The 20912-nt window shown below is 46.8% G+C and overlaps 1 protein-coding gene across 1 annotated transcript in view; it reads left to right on the top strand.

Moving 5' to 3' along the window:
* PPP1R18 (protein phosphatase 1 regulatory subunit 18) overlaps positions 1 to 13047 on the top strand; it is a 141895-nt gene extending 128848 nt beyond the window's left edge. Inside the window, exon 3 of the mRNA XM_085611609.1 lies at positions 8631 to 13047. Within this exon, the coding sequence (XP_085467735.1) occupies positions 8631 to 8650 (20 nt within the window). The 3' untranslated portion in view covers positions 8651 to 13047. The remainder of the gene's footprint in view (positions 1 to 8630) is intronic.
* Positions 13048 to 20912: the final 7865 nt, after the last annotated feature.

The following is a 20912-nucleotide window of genomic DNA, read 5'->3' as shown; positions in this document are numbered from 1 at the left end:
CGTCTCCTTTCTAAGATGGCCACCGGAGAATGGCAAACCGGAAATGTAAAAAGTGTGATAGTCCCCCTGACTAGCTCTCTTCCAGAGTTGGTTGCCCCAAAAAACTACCCGACTGCAGTGACACTTACCCAACTTTTCCTTGAAAAGTTTCCGTGTCAAATTAGTTGAATTTGCCAATGCTTGTTCGATGTTGAGTGAAATGCTCCGATTTATAATTTTTTGTAAATTAAATTCCATATCTCCAGAACCCTCTGGTGGATCTTTTTCATTTTGATGTCTAAATTCCTATAAAAATACAGTCTATTTTGTATAAATTGGTGTTAGATTTCCTGAGTGTTGTGTTGATTCCTTCTTCAGTTGTTTTGGTGCTGTTCAAATGCTTTACGCGTGTTCCTCTGTGTAAGCCTTGCTGCTCAGATTTATACTACTCACAGCTAGCCAAGGTCGAGCTCAAGGTTTAGCAAACCAAACCTAAGGTCCTAAAGGGGTTGGCAAGTGTATCACTCAGTGAGATTGCACAATCACACAATATAATACACTCCGCTTCCTCACAGTTACACGTACTGATATTTTGTTGGGTTTGAGGCAAATTAAATGTGTTCCGTGTTTTATTTCAGCAGTGCCTAATTTGTGCTCTTGTTTGCAGGTTTAGGGCATTATCACTTATGTTTGGAGATAGTGACATATTTTCCATCAACACACTTTGACCCAGAGCAAGAAAAAGAAAGGTAGAGGAAGCGAAATATAGGAAAGCAATGGCAAAAGGGAGAAATCAGAAAATGAGAAATTAAACTGCAAGAGTATGGGATGGTGGAAGAATATGACATAAGGTAGAATAAAGATTAGGCAGCTTTGGTATTCATGAGACAAGTAGCGGAGGACGGTGAAAGAATTGGGCATGAGGTGGAATCAAGACAAGGCAGCTTTGATATTCATGAGCGAAAGAGACAAGAAGTGTAGGATGTGGAAGAACAGGACATGAGATCGATTAAAGACAAGGTGCCTTCGGTATTCATGAGTTAAAGAGACAAGAAAAGGTGGATGGTGGAAGAAAAGGACATGAGATGGATTCAAGACAAGCTGCCTTTGTTATTCAAGAGCTAAATAGGCAAGAAGCGTAGGATGGTGGCGGAACGGGGCATGAGGAGGTGGAATCAAGACTAGACAGCTTTGGTATTCACAAGATAAAGAGAAAAGAAGCGTTGGATGGTGGAAGAACGGGTCATGAGGTGGAATCAAGACTGGACAGCTTTGGTATTCACAAGATAAATAGACAAGAAGCGTTGGATGGTGGAAGAACAGGACATGAGATGGATTCAAGACTAGGCAGCTTTGGTAGTTACGAGATAGAGAAAAGAAGCGTTGGATGGTGGAAGAACGGGGCATGAGGTGGAATCAAGACAAGGTGCCTTTGGTATTCATGAGATAAAGAGACAAGAATCATGGGATGGTGGAGGAACGGGGCATGAGGTGGAATCAAGACAAGATGCCATTGGTATTCATGAGATAAAGAGACAAGAAGCATGGGATGGTGGAGGAACGGGGCTTGAGGTGGAATCAAGACTACAAACCTTAGTTATGTGGCAGTGCTGATATTCGGCACCCGCCTCTTTTAAAAAATAAATAATCGAGTTTTATATTGCGCTAACTAGACCAGAAGATATCAGGTATCTGAGCGCTTTACATGTGCACCAGTTTCGTTACATGAGGACACATTCATTTGTGTTAGGTTAGGGTAGATTAAGTGATTTGCCCAGAATCACAGGATGTTTAACGTCGTTGCCGAGACTCGAACCCGGTTCCCCAGCTTCGAGGTCGACCGCTCTAGCCCTAAGGCTACATCCTCTCCCTCTAAAAACAGAACTTTGACTCTGCACTCAGATTTCCACAAATTAAGAGAACCCCAACATTACAGCTATGCATTCTGGGTACTGTAGTCTTTGGTTTGCTTCTATTCCTCTAATTAGACTGGTGGGCTGTAGATGGAAAGCTTAGACCTGGACACAGTGTCCGTAATGACGTGGAGTGAGGTGGGCACTGTACTGGCATGTGATATTGAAGCGTCCCCTGTGGGGGCTGAGTCTCCTAAACCTAATCCCATAGCCTGACACCTAGCCAGAGGTGAGATAACAAACGGGTGACCCAGCAGCATAATATTAGCCCTGCGGTGAGGGGGGGCCCCTCTGGCACTGTGGACAGTGAATATAGCATGTTACAACGCACGCTATTACATCGCGCACTTTTACAATGCGGTCGTTACAACGACCGCATTGTTAGAACGCGATGCCTTACATCGCAAGTCATTAGATCGATTTGCTGTAGGGGGCGCGCTTGACTTAGGAATAGTCTAATTTACTATTCCAACTCCAGCCTGCACAACAGTAGGGAAGGTGTTGGAATAGTAAATTATACCATTCCTTAGGTTAGATCGCCCCCTACAGCAAGTCGATCTAATGACTTCGATGTAAAGGTATCGTGTTCTAACAATGCGGTCGTTGTAAGGACCGTGTTGTAAAGGTAACGCGATGTAATGACAGCGTTGTGAATGCTGTTTCCCGTGGACAGACAGCGGGCCCCTGGCCTGTGAACTCCTACCTGGGTCCTTAGCGTGGGGGGCCCACACTGTGTACTTCGTAGGGGGGGTTCTCACGTTTCATTGCGCCACTAAGCTGACCAGGCACCACAGTGGCATAACGAAACTTGAGGGGGCCCCCCTGCAGGGTACGTGTAGGGGCCCCCTCCAAACTTAATCTGGAGCTCTCCAGTCAAGTGCAGTGCCGAGGGAGCCCCCTGGAGGTTGGGGCCCTCCCGCCCTGCGAGGGATGCGGGGTCCTGTGTTACGCCCCTGAGGCACCGTGAAGTACAGCCTGGCAGGATACAGAGCTGAGGTGCTGAGTACCACAGGAAGGCCAATGCTACTTTAAGGCCACCTAGGCAGCTGCCTTATACTACTACCAACTGATGCCACAAGGGGGTACCATATTACTAAAACTGCTATAAATGGCCTTGCTAGTAGTATAGGGCGCAGGTGTGCGGAAATGTCAGCCTGTGATTCTGCTGGGACCTCCAGAGCCCTGCAGCAGCAGAGGCCAGAGCTGTGCAGTGCCTGTTCGAGCCCAGAAGCAGGGCCTGTGCTCGGATTCCCGTTCCCGCCAATCCCTGATTGAACCCGTAGCAGCTGCACTGTAGATGTGCACTGCATCCCCCCCCCCCCCCCCCCCCCCCCGCCCCCCGCAGAGCAGTGCACTGCAGCCCCACGCAGAGCAGTGATCTGCCCTGAACAGCGCCCCGCAGCAAAGATCTGTGGGGCTGGAGTGCCCTCGTGTGGTCACGGTCGAGAATGCAGCATGCAGCTGCTTGTTCTGGGTCTAGGGCTCTGCTTTCCTCGTCCGCCAGGTCAATTTACTTTGATGTTATTACTTCAAATTCTGTCGATTTTTGACGTTAAACCGGAAACTCAAACTGAAAATGTCTATTTTGAAAGCCGGTTTCACATTAATAAATGGCGGAGTGTAATGCGGGAAGGAGTAACGCTCACAGTAGGAGGCAGGCGTTGTTGTAGTGTCGTAACTCCACATGAACACAAGTTACATCATGGGTGTCCAGTCCTGGGTTACCGAGTTAAGCGCTTGCTGCGGACATTATGTACTGGCCCATTAATCTTTTATGGTGTTTGCTTTACAGCGAGGTTGTGTGGTCTCTTTGTCAGATTTTAGTATAATCACATGATCTATAGTTAAGTATCAATAATTTATATAGAGGTGTCTGTTTTCAACTGTTTATTTCTTGGGGTGTGTAGCACAGTAAGGTAGCAAATGTGTATACATCTGCATACTCCTGGAGCTAGGATATACTTCCTGCGGGAGCTGGACGTCTTCCCTCCCTCCCTTGAATGCAGCTGAAGGCAGCCCTCCTGAGCTGAGGGGGGATGTTATTCCAGATCTTGGGTGCTCCCCAGAGATGCACTCTAGCACAGTTTAGTCTTCTGAAGTTTTGGTATTTCAAGCACTAGTTCCTCCTTGTTAACACATGTCTGCTTTCCCCTAGGATGTATAGTTTATGTGGTAAATAAATGGGGTGTTTTATTGTCGAGCCATATGTGTATCCTTCCTGTCATAACTATGAAGTGTTTGTCAACAGGAGGCAGGGCAGAGATCTCAGAAGGGTCGAGATGAGCTGCTTTCTTAGAGTTGACTTTGCCAATCAGATGTGAGGAAAGAGGGAAGCCCTCTGACTCTCCCAAAAAGAACAAGCTTCTTTCTCAAGCCAGCATCGAAGGCAGTCAACAAACCTCAACCCCAATGTCCAAGACCAAAGCCAGTACCAACTGGGGCCAATAACTTCAACAAGCCTTGGTGTGCACGCGCTCAATGTGGAATGTGACTGTTGTCTCACTTACATGCATGCATCGGTGTGCACTGTGTGTCTGCAAGGGTTTGCACTGACGGTTTGAGGCTCACACCGGTCATCGGTGGCTGCAAGCCTGCTGGTCATTTTCACTGGACCCAGAGCATGAGTACACTGATGGGACACTAGCAAGTATCAGTGTAATGATTGTCAGACACAGCCTCCTTCCTGCTTTTTCCACCTGCCCAGTCTGTGGATTCTGAAGTCCTGTCTCACCTTTTTGGACACTTCTAAGCCTCTGTGGGACCCAACCAGGGACAGAACTGGCCCTTGTTGTAACACAAGATTCCAAGAAGAAGTATCATTCGATTGACCGATAACTGACCGTCTATTCAGCGTTAAAGTTACTCGGTTGACTGTCAGTGTCTTGGGGTTGTGACACTTTTAAGACATTTAGTGTAGTTTTTGAAGCAAATAATCTTGACTCAGGCAGGCCAGTGAGTAGGACCACACTGTAGCCCTGTCTGGAGATAACTAATGACAGATGGCTCATTTGTCGATTCTATTCAGTTATTAATTGTTGCTAGGTACAGAGGGACCAATGTATGACTATTAATGAGACTCTCTTGTCCACTATAGAGTACTTCGCCGCAGCTTTGCTTACTAATGTTAGGCTGTTCCCCAAGGGGCCTGTTGTGTAGTCACTAGCGGCCCTGAAGAATCTGTCATGGTTCTGGCCAGTGTGGACTAGTACTGGACAACTTTAGACTACTTCAACAAATCAGAGGTGTGAGTCGGAAACAGAAGTGAAGGGACAGGGCCGGCATCCGCTGCACCACGGTGCAGTAGGACGGAGACTGCAAGCTCTCGTACCTCACTCCCCAACCCACCTACACTCTGGCCTTGGCAACGCTGTAGAGAGAGTGCCCTGCATATCCTGGCTACTTCCCTTTACTGGGAGAGGGGTTTTAGAGGGTGAATTAAGTATTGGTGTGCACCGTAGGGCTTCATTGAGTAGTCTGTAGTAGTGACCGGCCGCAGCAAGCAGGAAGGATCTTTCTGAGATCTAACGAGGTTCCTCCTGATCCTGAGTACTCTATACTAATGTGCCCTCGCTGTATTTCTTACTCGTATATTGTGAAACGTGAGCTCCCCTCATCTGCCTCCAGGAGGGAGAAATGAGTGCCATGGATTAACCGTGTAATATTCTGACCACGCAGAGTTACTAATACAAGTAATACTGGGGGTGCGGGGAGTTAATGGGGTATTACTGCTGGAACCCTGAGAGTTCCCTGCGAAAGGAGGAATTAGCAGGGAAATCAGTAATTCCAGGTCCATTAATGGCAAGATGTATCTTTAGTCTCTGATTCTTTGTATTACATCACCATGTCTGGTGTACGTTACCCTAACCATATGTGACACTTTGATTCTCAATTAAACAACAAAAGAGTGACAAGGGGATAGGGAGCAAAAAGAGGCACGGGCAAAAACCAAAAATATTTGTTAAAAGAACCCTCACTCACCAACCTAGTTGGTGACATGCTTCATCATCGGGTTCCCACCAGAGAGGCCGAATGCCTCTCTGGTGTGCTGCGACGCCTGTGTTACAGCGGAGCTGGTTTCTGGTTGTGAAGGGAAGTGAGATTAAAAGGTAAATGATTTTAACCAATGACAAGTTTATTCTTGGCAAATCAAAAACCAATAAAAACGTGAATTGGGCAAGATCTGGCTAGTGATGTTAACCAGGGCTTGACCAATTTTTAGGTCGACATGTTTCTGCTTTTGGTGCCTAATCGGCTAAGCTTTCATCAGGACCATGGGAGTCTCCACGGCGGTATGCACACTCTAAGGCGCACCCTAACCTGTGGAGATCAAATGGTAAAACTCACGGTTTTACCCAGGAGCCTCCTAATTATCCGGGGCTCAGAATGTCTGAAAAAGAAAATAAGACAGACAAACCACATATAAAGAGACATACAGAGACAAAACATTGTTTGATTGCAGTTTTGAAACGTGCTTTAGTGAACAAACATTTTTTGGAACCGTGCTGTGGAGCGAAAGTGGGTGTCTTTGTAGCGATATTAGCTATCAACACCTTAATACGAGTGATTATTCATCGTACATAGCTTGTGAAAATGTGGACTAATATTCACAAGACAAAAAACACTACTTGTGTCTACATTCGATTACATCAAGTGAGGTCAGAACTACTGACAAGGTGCAATCGTAGTGGCTAATTGGCCGGAGTGAATGTCGAACATATAGCGAACTCGTGAAGTGGCAGGCATGCTGAAAAACAAGCGTCTGTGGTGTTTGCCAGGCGCCGTTGCTCCAAAGCATGTCTAACGATAAAAATAGCTGCATGGAAAAACCAAATGGCCCTCTTACTTATGTTGTAGTTGTTACTAACATCATGGGTCCGGGAGGGGGGTAGTGAGCTATAGTATCTGGCGAGATAAAAAAGCAAATCGTAACTGTTATCATCTGCTTTAGGAATAGAAGTTGGAAGGAACCTAATGCGGTGTCAGAAAAGCGGTTCGTCAACTTACTTCCATGCTCGCACACTCCCGCGATCAACCTCGATCTGTCCTCCTCGGCCCGGATCTTAGTGAGTGAGCGGGGAACCCGGAAGTAAATACTTCCTGGTTCCAATCATGTGATTGTTTCTACGTACGTATGCGTGTAATCCAAAGGGGCGGGTGATTCCGAATGTTGAGGATGTATTCCTATTGGTCTTACCCTCGTGATTGATGCAACAGGAGGGGCGGGTAATGACGAATGTTAGGGTCGGATTCCTATTGGCTCTCCCCTCACGATTGGGAGGTTGTGAGTTGGAGCGTTTTTCCGTCAAATACTACCATTAGAAAAACGTGATATCCATGTCTGATCTCCAATTGTAATAATTATTATGTGCATATGCGTGTGATGCAGTTTGAAGGGGCTAGCGATGGGAAAGTTTGTGATTGTGATCTAGTGCTTCCCCTTCGTAATTTGGAGGTTGTTTTGATGTAAACGTTTATTAAAACGTAAGTTTCCAGCGTATAATCTCAAAATAAAGACTATTTTCCTGGATGTTAATATACCCGGGTTGGCATATATCGCATCATAAGGAATATCTATGGGCAGCCATGAACGAGGGAGTTAATATCAACATGGTAAATCGTGCTGGCAACAAACACAGAATGCAGTGTGCGGTTCCAAGAACTACACGGAGGCTACTAAGGAGTTGATGTCATGTATGGTGGAATCAGTTTTTCAAAATAGAACCCCAAGGGATATTGTCATTCAGACCTTGGAGGTGAGTAGATAAACGATAGACCCAACGTTGTTCTTTCTCAAATAGCAATTGTTGGTTATTTGCTCCAGGCCTGAGTTTTTCGATGATCGTCCATCTCATGTCATTTGTGGTATGGTTCAACTGTAAAAAATGTTCAGCCAATTTAGTGCTCAGTTTGCGACATCGGATGGTGCTGCGATGTTCGCAAATGCGCTGTTTTATTTTTCTACTCGTCATACCGACGTATCTCAGTCCGCAGGGGCAAGTGATCATGTAGACCACATCGGTGGAATTGCAATTGGTGTGCATTCTCTGTATCCATTGTTTGCCTTGTTCCAGTAGTAAATACTTAGAGGGGGAGGTCAAATGACAGACACTGCATGACCCGCAGGGGTAGTGGCCAACAATGGGCGGAAGACCCCACGTACTGGCAATGGACTGATCTTGATTTCTTTCTTGAATTTTCGGACGGGTATGTACAAGGGAGTCCTTAATACTCCTTGCTCTTTTATAAGAGAATAAGGGCTTCTCCCAATCATGTTTATTGCTCGTCAGAATATTCCAATTTTGATTCTCAGCCACAAAGCCCACCACAGTCCCCCTCTATGAGAGCAGTGACATGTAGTGAAGTGCCACAGTGTAACAGTGGCTGGCTGCCTTGCAGTTGCTCTCGCTCAGCTACAGGGGTCACTATATTGCCTTCTGTCGGAACAGTGACACCTAGAGTCTAGTCGCAGAGTAGCACTGGATGTGCACCTGGATAGGGTTTGCAGTCTGGTTCTCTACCAGAGGGGCCGACGTAGCACCTATTTCTACTCCGGCTGTGGTAATAAATATAGCCGTCAGGTCAGCCCCACTGTCACAATTGGAACCCAGAATATAGTGACATCAGGAGGTGGGGAGTGTGGCACCTTGAGCTGACATGCATGTACTGTTAAAAAATGCAACTGAGTTCTCAGCAGTAATTCCCCCTTTCTCTGACCTTTCTTTTTTTTCACCTTCACAGATGAATCCTGTCGTCGATGATGAAGAGCTTTCACCTTCAGTAACGAGAAGCAAAGCATCCCCCATTTCCCAGTCCACCGCAGACAACACTTCCCGCTCACCCACTGTGACTTCCAGGATGTCAAGAACCTTCACCCGTTCAGTGACGGTGCCACACTGATGAGGGGGTGCAGGGGAGCACTTTGACACTGCCAAAAAGAACAAGCTTCTATCTCAAGCCAGCATCCAAGGAAGTCAACTGACTTCAACCAAAGGTCCAAGACCAAAGCCAGTAAGAACTGGGACCAATAACTTGAACACACCTTTGTGTGCGCACCCTCAACGTGGGATGCGATAGTCATCTCGCTTACTGTTCGATGCTGCATGCATCGGCTCACACAGTGTGTTTGCAAGTGTTTCCAATGACGGTGTGAGGCGTACACCGCCCGTCGGTGAATGCAAGCCTGCTGCGCATTTCCACTGGATCCTGGAGCATGCGGACGGGACGCTGAGAAGAATCAGTGTAATGATTGTCAGACACTTCCTTCCTGCTTCTTCCTATTCAGTGGATTCTGAAACCCCCTCCCATTTTCCTGGACAGTCCTAGGTCCCTAGAACAGAACTTTACACTTGATGTAAGACGGGATTCCAAGAACAGCGTCATTCAGTTGACGGATCTTTCTATACAGCATCACAGTTGCTCTGTTGAATGTCAGTGTCTTGATACTGTGACAGTTTTAGGAAGTTTACCCAAGCATCTGACGCCAGAAGTTCAATGTGTGGTGATGTTGGGTTGGTGTTTTTTATGTACTTTTATGGTCACCAGCCCTTGTCTGTTTGCCATCTTTCCACCGTCTGCTGGTCTGGTTGGAAGATATTGTGTCCAGAAGTACTCCTTCATCGTCTGATGTCTGTCTGTCTGACATCCTTTCGTTGTGTGATTGTCTAAAGTGTTTGAAGATACCGTGTCTTGATGCTCCTCCACTGTCTGATGTCTGTCTGACAAATGTCTGACATCGTCCATTGTCTGACATCTGTTTGTCCAACATCTGACATCATTTCATTGCATGTCTAAAGTGTTTAAAGATGTTTTACCCATTGTTTGATGTCTGTCTGTCCAACGTCTGACTGCATCCATTGTCTGACATCTGTATGTCCCACGTCTGGCCTCCTTTCCTCGCTTATCTGAAGAGTTTGAAGATGTATTACTCCATTCTCTGACGTCTGTCTGTCCAACTTCTGACAATGTGCATTGCTTGATATCTGTCTGTCCAGCATCTGACATCGGTAATTGTCTGACGTGTGACTGTCCAGCATCAGGCAGCATCCATTGAATGATGTGTGTTTGTCCAGCGTCTGTCATTCTTTCATGGGTTCTCTGAAGTGTTTGAAGCTGCAGTACTCCATTGTCTGATGTTTGTCTATCACCGGACCCCCTGTATTGACTGCTTGCTCGTAATGCTTCATGATATCGCTGGATAACCTCCCCTGCTGCGTGTCTGTCCACTCCTTTGCAGTCTTTGCCCACTGCCCGGATGTTCAGCTAAGTATCCCAGGACTTCCCTTTGCTTGACGGAGCAGCGGTAACAGGGAGTGGAATGACATCCACAGTTAACAATGAAAGTGGAAGGCCATTAAATGACATCTGCAGACAACGGAAATACATTCACTGACGAGTAAAGTTACACTGGAAGACAGTGACATGAGCTTGACAAAGAAATTGCAGTAAAAGGTAATGTAATCGGATTGACATGAACAGACACCGCCATGAGGCTGAGCAGCAACAAACCTAGATTAACATTGGAGCGACAATACCAGACAAACATCAACAGACAGTGGAGCAAGCATGACACAAGGACAATCCGTGAGGCACAGACAGACAGTGGAAGGACATTAACATTGAAACAACCATTCGATACAATTAAATTGGCTCAGAATGTAACAACCTTTACCAGAAATGGTAAGATTTTGATCAACAGTGGAATAGCCTCAACTCACAATGGGATTGTATCAAAAGATTACGCCAAACAATATATTTACGTCATCGGGCAAAGGAACAAAAGAGTTACGCTGTAAGACATTAGAATCGATTCAGCGGACAGCTTCACCAACAATCGAGACAATGGATCAACAACAATGAACAATGCAACGCAAAGAAACCAAACCTCTCCTCAGACCATTAAGGATGTACACGGACAGAGGGCCTCTTCTCTCTGGTCCAACCTACTGTTGAAAGACGGTAAAGAGCATCTTTCAGATGGGAGCTTGACACCCAGCATACAAAGGGTTCTAAATCACCCAAGCACTTGATACGTCAGCTGCCCAAGAGAGATCAACTGAGATCAAAATCCACTGGAGCCGCCCACAGAGGGGCTAGGCTGCTGTTTGGAAAGGAGAGCTCTCTGAACCCTCTCATGACACCTTCTCTCCAGGCCAAACAAATCGATAGGCCGCATTGTCCAAAAGTTTGGGCCATGCACGGGGCAAACGTCGTGCCCATGAAGGTAGGATGGCAAGGAGAGAGACATCGATAGAGAGGTCCATGTAGCTTGAAATGGGCAGTGCGGGCAGACCGCCATCCTGCCACGCAGGCTTTAGTGTATAGGGGGGCCTGTATAGATTGTATGGCTGGTGTCAGTATAAGGTGTAAGTGGCTGCCAATGGAGGGTGCAGTGGCATCTGTAGCCGCCACTGATGGGGAACACTGGTCTTACACACTGTACCATGGTGAGGCATTCTCTCTGGTGTCAATTAGTGGGTTCTGCACCTCCCCAGTTTCTTTCACTAGCCCTAGGGTGGCAGTAGAACTGGTACAGGTAGGGCAGGGGAGCACGGGAGGACAAAAGTCATTTCTAGCTACGAAGTGAGCAGGTGGAGTCCTGAAAGCTAGTAACTCCAGCAGCGGGGTCTCCAAGCCAGTATAATTTAAGATTTGCCAATCACTGAAATCCCCTCATCACACTCTTTGGTGCTAGTGAACTGCGCTACAATATCCTCCCACTCTTCCCCCATGCATACGCCTCCCCCACACCTCTCTGTGTAAGTAATGGCAGATTAACAGGTGACTGTGACTGTTCAGTATTGGAAGACCCCTCCTCCTGGTGTGAAAGGACTCCAGACCCTACCTCTCGACCCACCACTCAGACCTTATTGCAGGCCACCACAGACCCCTTCCACTGCACCAGTATTATCATCCAAGACTCCACAGCACTGAAAGACACCACAACTGCACGTCTACCGCCAAGCCCCAGCCTGTTGTCCGAAGATAACTAATACACACCTCTTCCTCCCACAATCACCTATCTATCGTCAGTGGACACCATAGCGCTGATAGACACCACACATGCACTCCATTCCAACTCCGACCCCTAGTCTATCTTCTGGAAAGCATGTCTCTTTTAATCGTCTCTTGCCACAGCCCAAACTCTTCATAGTAGTGTTGGAAGACAGCGCATCTTCGCTGCCTCTCGCGCCAGTATTGAGGTGCTCAAGAACATGCTTTCCCTCCTTATCACTGCCCAGTGTTGGGGGGAATACACACACATCCTTCTTCCAGTCATTATCACCCAGTGTGAGAAGGAATCCTGCCCTGACCTCCTAACGCTGCCTCCACACCCCTCCACTGGAGGCATTCCATCACAAAGAGTAACAGCACCGAAACAAGAGATGTAGGGTCTGCCGTCTGCTCAAACTAACCAGGACCCTAGCTGTGAGAAACCCTTGTGTCTGGGGTCTGGGGGTGTCCCTGCTCCCTTAGCATGACCCTAGCTGTGAGAAACCCTTGTGTCTGGGGATCTGGGGGTGTCCCTGCTCCCTTAGCATGACCCTAGCTGTGGGAAACCCTTGTGTCTGGTGGTCTGTGGTTGCTCCTCCTCCCTCAGTCAGGCCTTGCAGGTGTAATTGTCCAGACATGACAGAAGCTGCCATACCTCAGGCTCTAAATTCCAAAATATAAGCCAAATTCTCTGGACTGTGCTTCATTTTCACTGGATGATCAACAAACAGTAGCTGACACGTCTAATTCATAAGCAAGGACCAGAGACACCGGGAGGGGCTTGCTGTCGCCCACACAGAGCGGAGAGAAGAAAAACATTTTTTATTTTATTTTTAACTTTCGGATGCACTGTGTCTGTGGTTGGCTCCGCGTGAGTGAGTGAGCGAAGTCCTTGTGATCGCTGCGTGTGAGTGGGAGCCAACAAGCATTGCCACTGAGCCCTGGTCAATTTTTTATACTCCTTTACCAGGCAGTACTTTCAGGGTCATTAACCCCAGCAGACACTCCTTGGGTATTTTTCATTCGTTTTTAAAAAACACAAATGTGGATTTTTTGTACATTAAAATGTTACTTTCTCGCGCATATGATGTTGAGACTGCCACTTAAGCACAGCTTTCTTATTTTTACAATTTAAAATAAAGCCATTTGAACAATCTAATAAAAAGTGTTGTCTTGGCAGTGCGCGAGTGCAACCAGGGCTCCTGGGATCTCTTTTTGTGGCTGTTGATGGCGGAGAAAAAGTCAAAGGAACATCAGAAAAGTGGCGCGGCTTACTGAGGGCCTTGGATTGTAATTGTACTGTATTTGCATTTATATAGCGCCTACCAGGCACTGAAGCACTTTATGCCGGCATTAAGCTAGTCAGTGGTCAGGCCTGTGTTTTTGGCAGGGCCACTGGAATTATGCGGCAGGAGAGGGCCAAATTATGCGGCAAGATTGAGTAAATTATGCAGCAAGAAAAGACAAATTATGCGACATAATGCAGCACATTTTGAGATAGTATTACTTCATTATTTCGTCATTTTTAAACTTGCCAACACTGTTTGGACATTGGTGGCACATCATTAGTACCCAAATATAGCAGTAAGCAACAGCCTTCCACCTCGCTGCAATATGTCGCTGCGTTTTGAATAATTTTTGATCCATTTGAGCTAGAAATAAATAAATATTTTTTGGGGGGGGAATCAAATCTAAAGATTATGCGGCAGATGATGGATTTTGTGGCAAAGGCGGCAAATCTATAATTATGTGTAAATCACCGCAGCCATACAAACAAATAATTGTGGTGGTATTGGTTATGGGGGACTGGTCTTGTCCGCTCAATCCAACATTTCATGCACTCACTCAGGCTCCTTTATGGGAGATTAAAGTCATAGGAGTTTTGTGGGATCATTAGTGGGAAGACGGGGGATATGCAAGTTCATGCAGATGTTTGGTGGGGCTAAAGATGAGCTGGAGGAGGTTAGGTCCTATAGGGTGCAGGGGTATCATCTTCCAAAAAGGAGGGGTTGTGACCTTTGGTATGAGCTGTGAGCAATTTGAAGAAATATATTAGTGGAGATTGGAGCAAATTTGCATGTTACTTAGAGACGGTTGTGCTCAGAGAGAGGAGGCCTGCGAAGGATGGAAAGGAAAGTGAGAAACTTTGTGAAGGAAAAAGGAGAGGTGACCTTCAGATGTTTTGAGTAAACATGAATTGTTTGAGTCAGATTTCAGTATTATGAAGGATGTTTTTTTCTTATTTGTGACGGCTTGCAATTTAAGAATGGAAGACTGTTGAAAGAAACAGCAATTTTTGCATATGAAGATAGTGCTATATGAGGTACTTTGATAGGTGCTAGAGTACGGCGAACAATCTTTCCAGAGCTAGGTTACCACTAGACGACCGCTTCAGCAAGGAGAGCTGATCAGCTGAGGGGTTGGAAGTGTAAAGTAATGGCTGGACACAAACATAGAAAAGAGATTCTGCAAATACTGGAGCAGATGTCTCCTGATGTCCAGCCCCAAGTTTAGCTCACAGAATTCATTGTAAATCTCAGTGGGAGCCTCTAGTCTGACATCACAAAAGATGGAAGGCGAGGACAGCCTCCCCAGGCAGTGGAATTACACTGCCTGCACTCCTTTGGATGGAGATGCAGACACTGAGGTGAGGAGGCTCCCTTTAAAGTTCAGTGAAGCCTTTGTTCATCAAGGGGCAGCTGAAACGACTGCCTGAAGCACCGCTCTGTGGCAGATGGCAGGGGTGAGTGGTGGAATGCAGATACTACTGGGCAGGTTGAAGTGGACCCTTTAGGTGAGGTCAAATCTTTTTACATCCTTGATCACCCTTTCAGTGCAGAGACCGCACACCTCTTTGTGCCTCTGTCATGGGTGCTCCAGGCCGGAGACTACCTGCTGCGAGAAGCATCACTCTGCACAAAGGCCGTGTCTGGAAAGCAGCCTGGAAAGGACATTTGAAACCAGAACCAACCTAAATCGGTCCTGCAGGGGTTACCCTCTATGAACATTTATCACTGTAAATGAAGAAAACACCTGTTTGAGGCATATGAGCTGAATTAGATTGCCATCTGGTGTTGGGCTCGGATGCTTGCACATTGTTGTTGTCTTGGAAGAAGTCTTTGTAGTCACGAGATAGGTGACTCCTCCCTTGGACTATAGTGCGCATGGGCATTGACTCCATCCTTAGATTGTTTTTTCCGTCATTGGGTTCGGATGCAACTTTTGCGCTCCGGTTCGAAATTTCCATTTTTTTGACGCGCAAAACTTTCACAAACTCTTCGGATTAACTTCGAATATCTTCATCTTCGACGCGCCTTTCATCGGCTTGATTCCGGTCATCGACGCGGGCCGCTGGGCCTATCCACGCCGTAAGGCCTACGGCTCATGGAAAGGACGCCATTCAAGAAATGCCTCCAGTGTGGAGCAAAGTTCCCGCACAGTGACCATCATAAGGTCTGTAACCTGTGCCTATCACCAGAACACGACGAGTCAAGCTGTCCAGCCTGCGCATCCTTTCGATCGAAGAAGACTATTCGAGATCAAAGGGCCCGTCGACGCATCATGGTGCAGAGATCAGCTCCTGAACCAGAGGACATCTTCGATGAAGGCCCAGATGTCCCAGAAAAAGATTCAGAAGATCTCGAAATCGTGTCAGAGGCAGAAGACTCAGACAACCCCATCACTCCTGGTCAATGAGTGAGTACTACTGCCCCTACCCCAACCCCACCACCAAAACCGAAGGCACTGGTCAAGACTTTGCCTGTTGGCCCCAGTTGCAACCGAAAACACACTTCAGAAGCCCCGCCTCCGGGCCCGGCTCCTAAGAAAAAAGAGAAGCCTTCCGGTAGCTCGGGACCGAGCAAACCTCATATAATCGCCCCGCCGGCATCTTCGGCACAGAAGCAAAAGGAACACTCGGCTCCAAAATCGGTTCCGACTCCTTCCACCTTGAAAAACAAACTGGCCCCAAAAACCTTGAGGCCCATGGATAAACCGGCTTCGAACGCTTCTAAGCCTAAAGATCGCGCTTCGTCTCCGAAACCAAAATCCTCGGAACCAAAAGACAAGCCTAAGGACTCCACCACGCCTCCTAAGGCTAAAGACCAAAAAACTCAACACCAGCCCCGCTCGGAACAGAAAAAATCGACACCGAAAGCGGTTACTGAGGAAGAGGAACTTTTTCATCCAGATCCTATCGATCCTAGGCAGAAAAACATCTATATTAATCCTGAAACAGGACATGTCACAGCTGTGCCATGTAAGAAGAGGAAGTGAGACACAGCACCTTCCACTCCAGTGCCTGTGAAGAAGAAGGACTCTACTATATCTCCTATGCCTCCTTTTTCTCCTGTACTTCCTTCTAACCCACTTCCTCTCCCTAAATCTGTTACAGCACCTCTGCCTGTGACTTCTCCGCCACATACACCACCTTCAGATGATGATGATGATGACCAAGGGGTGGGGGGTGACCCAAATGACCTGTTCACAGATCCAGATGATCCACCACAAGATGATTGGGAGTACCCTGTCCCAACAGATCTACCAGACCTCCCAAGCCCCCAGCCATACCCCTCAAAACCATCTCCCCCAGACGATAATATTGGTTTTGGATAACTGCTTAATAGGGCTGCCGTTTATCACAGCGTGACAATGCACTCAGACACAGCAGAGGAGGACTTCCTTTTGGATACATTCGAACAGTCTCAAAAGACAGTGCAAATATTGTCACTAAGCATGCCCCTGAAGTGTTCAAGGATCCTGTACGTGCCAGAATTCTTAACCCTAGAATCGATAAGAAATATAGACCTGCCCCTGAAGACCCTGCTTACATTAAGGGACAACTGCCTTTGGATTCTCTAGTAGTTTCCAACGCTAGAAAGCGCGCCAACTTACAAACCTCCGGGGATGCACCACCCCCGGATAAAAAATCCAATTTACTGGACGCATCTGACAAAAGGGTAGCAGCGCAGGCAGCCAATCAATGGCGCATAGCCAACACGCAAGCACTACTGGCTAGATATGATAGAGCCCACTATGACCAACTGGAAACCCTATTACAACATTTGCCTGACCAATATAAGACTCAAGCAAATGACCTCATCCAAGAGGGCAAGCTAATATCAAACGCGTCAATTAAATGCGCTCTTGACGCGGCAGACACTGCCTCTAGATCCATCAATACCAGTGTACTCCTCAGACGACATGCCTGGCTGCGCATCTCGGGCTTTAAGCAGGAGGTCCAGACTACCATCCTCAACCAGCCGTTCAACCAAGAACAACTTTTTGGCCCGGCTGTAGACACTGCCCTTGAAAAGATGAAAAAAGATACAGAGACTGCTAAGTCCATGGGAGCGTTACAGTCTCCGCAAACACGTGGCTCCTTTTGTCGCTCCTTCTATAGAGGAGCCTCCAAGAACATGGGCGCAGACACCTCCTCTTCTTTTAAAGCCACTACGCAAACATCTCCCAATAGAGGATATTTTAGAGGTGATACAGAGGGAATAACAATAAAGGAAGAGGTCGCAGTAACAACAACACTCGCACCTCCCCCACTACAAAACAGTGACTTCCCTCCACTCCCCCCAGACCATTCCACTCCGGTCGGGGGAAGATTATCACAGTTCCTACCTGTCTGGAATTCCATCACAAAAGAAAAGTGGGTAAGACAGATTATCCAGTATGGTTACTGCCTGGAACTTACAACTACCCCCCCCCCCCCCCCAAAAAAAAGGAATCGACTCTGAGGCCAATACTCGACCTCAGACCCCTCAATCTGTATATACACTCGGAGCATTTTCACATGATCACTCTCCAACAAGTGCTCCCGCTGCTGCAACAAGGCGATTTCCTTGCCACACTAGATCTCAAGGATGCTTACTTCCACATTCCCATACATCCTGCTCAAAGGAAGTATCTAAGGTTTACAGTGGACGGACAACACTAACAGTTCAAAGTCCTTCCATTCGGAGTCACCACCGCACCCACATTATTCACAAAATGTCTTGCGGTGGTAGCAGCACATTTGAGAAGACAACAGATCCATGTCTTCCCATATCTGGACGACTGGCTAATAAAAGCCAAGTCATTCCAACAATGTGTTCAACACACTCACCAAACCATCCAAACATTACAAAACTTGGGGTTCACAGTCAACTACACCAAGTCGCATCTACAGCCCTCTCATATACACCAATATCTGGGGGCCACAATAAACACCTCCACAGCTCTAGCATATCCCAGTCCAGCCAGGATAGCTAGCATGCAAACCCATATCACAAAATTTCAAGCCCAACACTCTCTCCCAGCCAGAGTGTTCATGCAACTCATAGGCATGATGGCATCTTGCATCTTGATTTTACCTTATGCAAGACTTCAAATGCGCCCCTTACAGGAATGTCTAGCACATCAGTGGAATCGGGCTCAAGGACAACTTACAGATCTAGTGTTGGTAGACAGCCGCACACATCACTCTCTGCAGTGGTGGAACACAAAAAACTTGTCCAAAGGGCAGCGTTCCTCGAACCTGTTCCACAGATAGTACTCACGACAGACGCATCACTCACAGGATGGGGAGCCTATCTCCTCGGACATACAACCCAAGGCAAGTGGACCACTCAACAAAAAGGGCTCCATATCAATCACCTGGAACTACTTGCAATATTTCTAGCAATAAAATCGTTCCAAGTACATGTACAAAACAAAGCTGTCCTGACTTGGACGGACATGACAGCCATGTACTACATACAAAAACAAGGAGGCACACATTCTCTGCAGCTGCCCAGCTCGCACAGAACATTTGGAGATTGGCCATTCCACAAAATATATATCTACTTGCCGAACACCTCCTAGGAGTTCACAATCAAATTCCGGATCTGTTAAGTCGACAGTCACAACAGATTCACGAATGGGAACTACATCCCCAGGTTCTTCTACCATTTTTCCACATGTGGGGCCAACCAGGCATAGATCTGTACGCCACACACGAAAACGCAAAATGCCCAACCTTCGCCGCCAGGTTTCCACACCCATTGTCCATGGGTAATGCGATATGGATGAACTGTCAGGCAGATTTGCGTACGCTTTTCCGCCACTCCCACTGATTCCACTAGTGGTACGCAAGCTCCGACAACAGTCTCTAAAACTAATCTTAGTAGCTCCCACATGGGCACACCAACCGTGGTTCACAACACTATTGGAACTCTCACTAGTTCCACATCAAAAACTACGCCTGTCCCCTTCCTTGCTAACACAGAACCATGGAGAGATCAGAAATCTAGATCCAGGTCAGCTGAATCTGCCGATCGGACTCCTGAAGTCCTAGAGTTCGGTTACCTTAACCTACCACCAGACTGTATGAACATCATTAAAGAAGCCAGATGCCCTACTACTAGAGCTTGCTATGCTGAAAAATGGAAAAGATTTGCCATTTACTGAACCAACAACCATATTGATCCACTGGATGCCTCCATCCAATACATCATTTGCTACTTACTGCACTTGCAAAGATGTAATCTCGCATATTCGTCCATACGTCTACATCTTGCAGCACTTGCGGCTTATTTTCAAAACAGACAACACTTGTCACTTTTTAGAGTCCCTGCAATTAAAGCCTTTATGGAGGGCCTGAAAAGAATCATTCCTCCCAGGTTACCACCCTCTCCAGTGTGGAATCTAAATATTGTTCTTACCAGGCTCATGGGACCCCCATTTGAACCTCTACATAAATGTGAACTACAGTTCCTCACATGGAAAGTAGCTTTCCCTATTGCAATCACCTCTCTTTAGAAGAGTAAGTGAGATCCAGGCTTTAACCATACAAGAACCATTCTTACAATTACATCGTAACAAGATGGTTCTCAGAACAAATCTAAATTCCTTCCTAAAGTCACCTCTCCATTTCATCTTAACCAATCGGTGCAGTTACTAGTGTTTTTTCCAAACCCGGACTCCGTAGCAGAGAGAGCTCTACACACATTAGATGTAAAAAGAGCCCTGCTCTATTACACTGACAGAACTAAATCCTTTCGCAAAACAAAACAATTGTTCGTTGCTTTCTCCTCACTGCATAAGGCCAATCCCATCTCCAAAGCTGGGATTGCAAGGTGGATCGTTAAATGTATCCAAATATGCTACCAGAAAGCAAAACGCACATTAACAATTCCCCCTAGAACGCATGTCCCTTCGCGTGCTCTTCGCTCTATGTCCCTTCGCTTTGCCCGGGTCCCACGCATTAAGCTTCAGAGGCTCGGGGGAAGCTCCTTTGCTGTTAAGGCCAGTCTGGCCTGGAATGCTCTTCCCCTCGACTTACGTTCCATTCAGGACCCTGTATTGTTTAAAAAGAGATTGAAGACTTATCTGTTTGCTTAAAACTCCTTTTCTTTCACCTTTGTGGCACCGCGCCGGGACACTCATGAGTAGCCGTGCTCGTTATAAGTGGATGTAACATAACATAACACTCCACATGCAAACTAGGGGCCTCCATGGCATTCGTAGGGAACATTCCCCTAGAAGACATTTGTAAAGCAGCAACATGGTCTACAACTCACACCTTTACTAAACACTATTGTGTTGACGTGCAAGCCAAGCAGCAAGCTTCTGTGGGCCAAGCTGTTCTTAAACTCTCTTTCAAACTACTGCAACCGATACAGGTGACCACCGCTAGGGGAGATACTGCTGTACAGTCTATGCAAGTGTGTGATCTGCAGCTCATATGCCTCGAACGGAAAATGCTATTTACCAGTATGCATCCGTTCTTGGCATGTAGAGCTGCAGATCCACACACGCCCACCCACCTCCCCGGGACCTGTATCTGTTCCAGTTCTATCTTATTTAGATATAGACACATGGACATCTTTTTCTTTCTACTAACTCCATCATTTCCCATCATGGCGAAAAACAATCTAAGGATGGAGTTGATGCCCATGCGCACTATCGTCCAAGGAAGGAGTCACCTATCTCGTGACTACAAAGACTTCTTCCAAGACAACAACAATGTGCAAGCATCCGAGCCCAACACCAGATGGCGATCTA

Source organism: Triturus cristatus, chromosome 1_1 (genome assembly GCF_964204655.1).
Source record: "Triturus cristatus chromosome 1_1, aTriCri1.1, whole genome shotgun sequence".
Taxonomy (NCBI): domain Eukaryota; kingdom Metazoa; phylum Chordata; class Amphibia; order Caudata; family Salamandridae; genus Triturus; species Triturus cristatus.
Note: the sequence above shows the minus strand (reverse complement) of the source record. Positions and strands in the feature narration are given on the sequence as shown.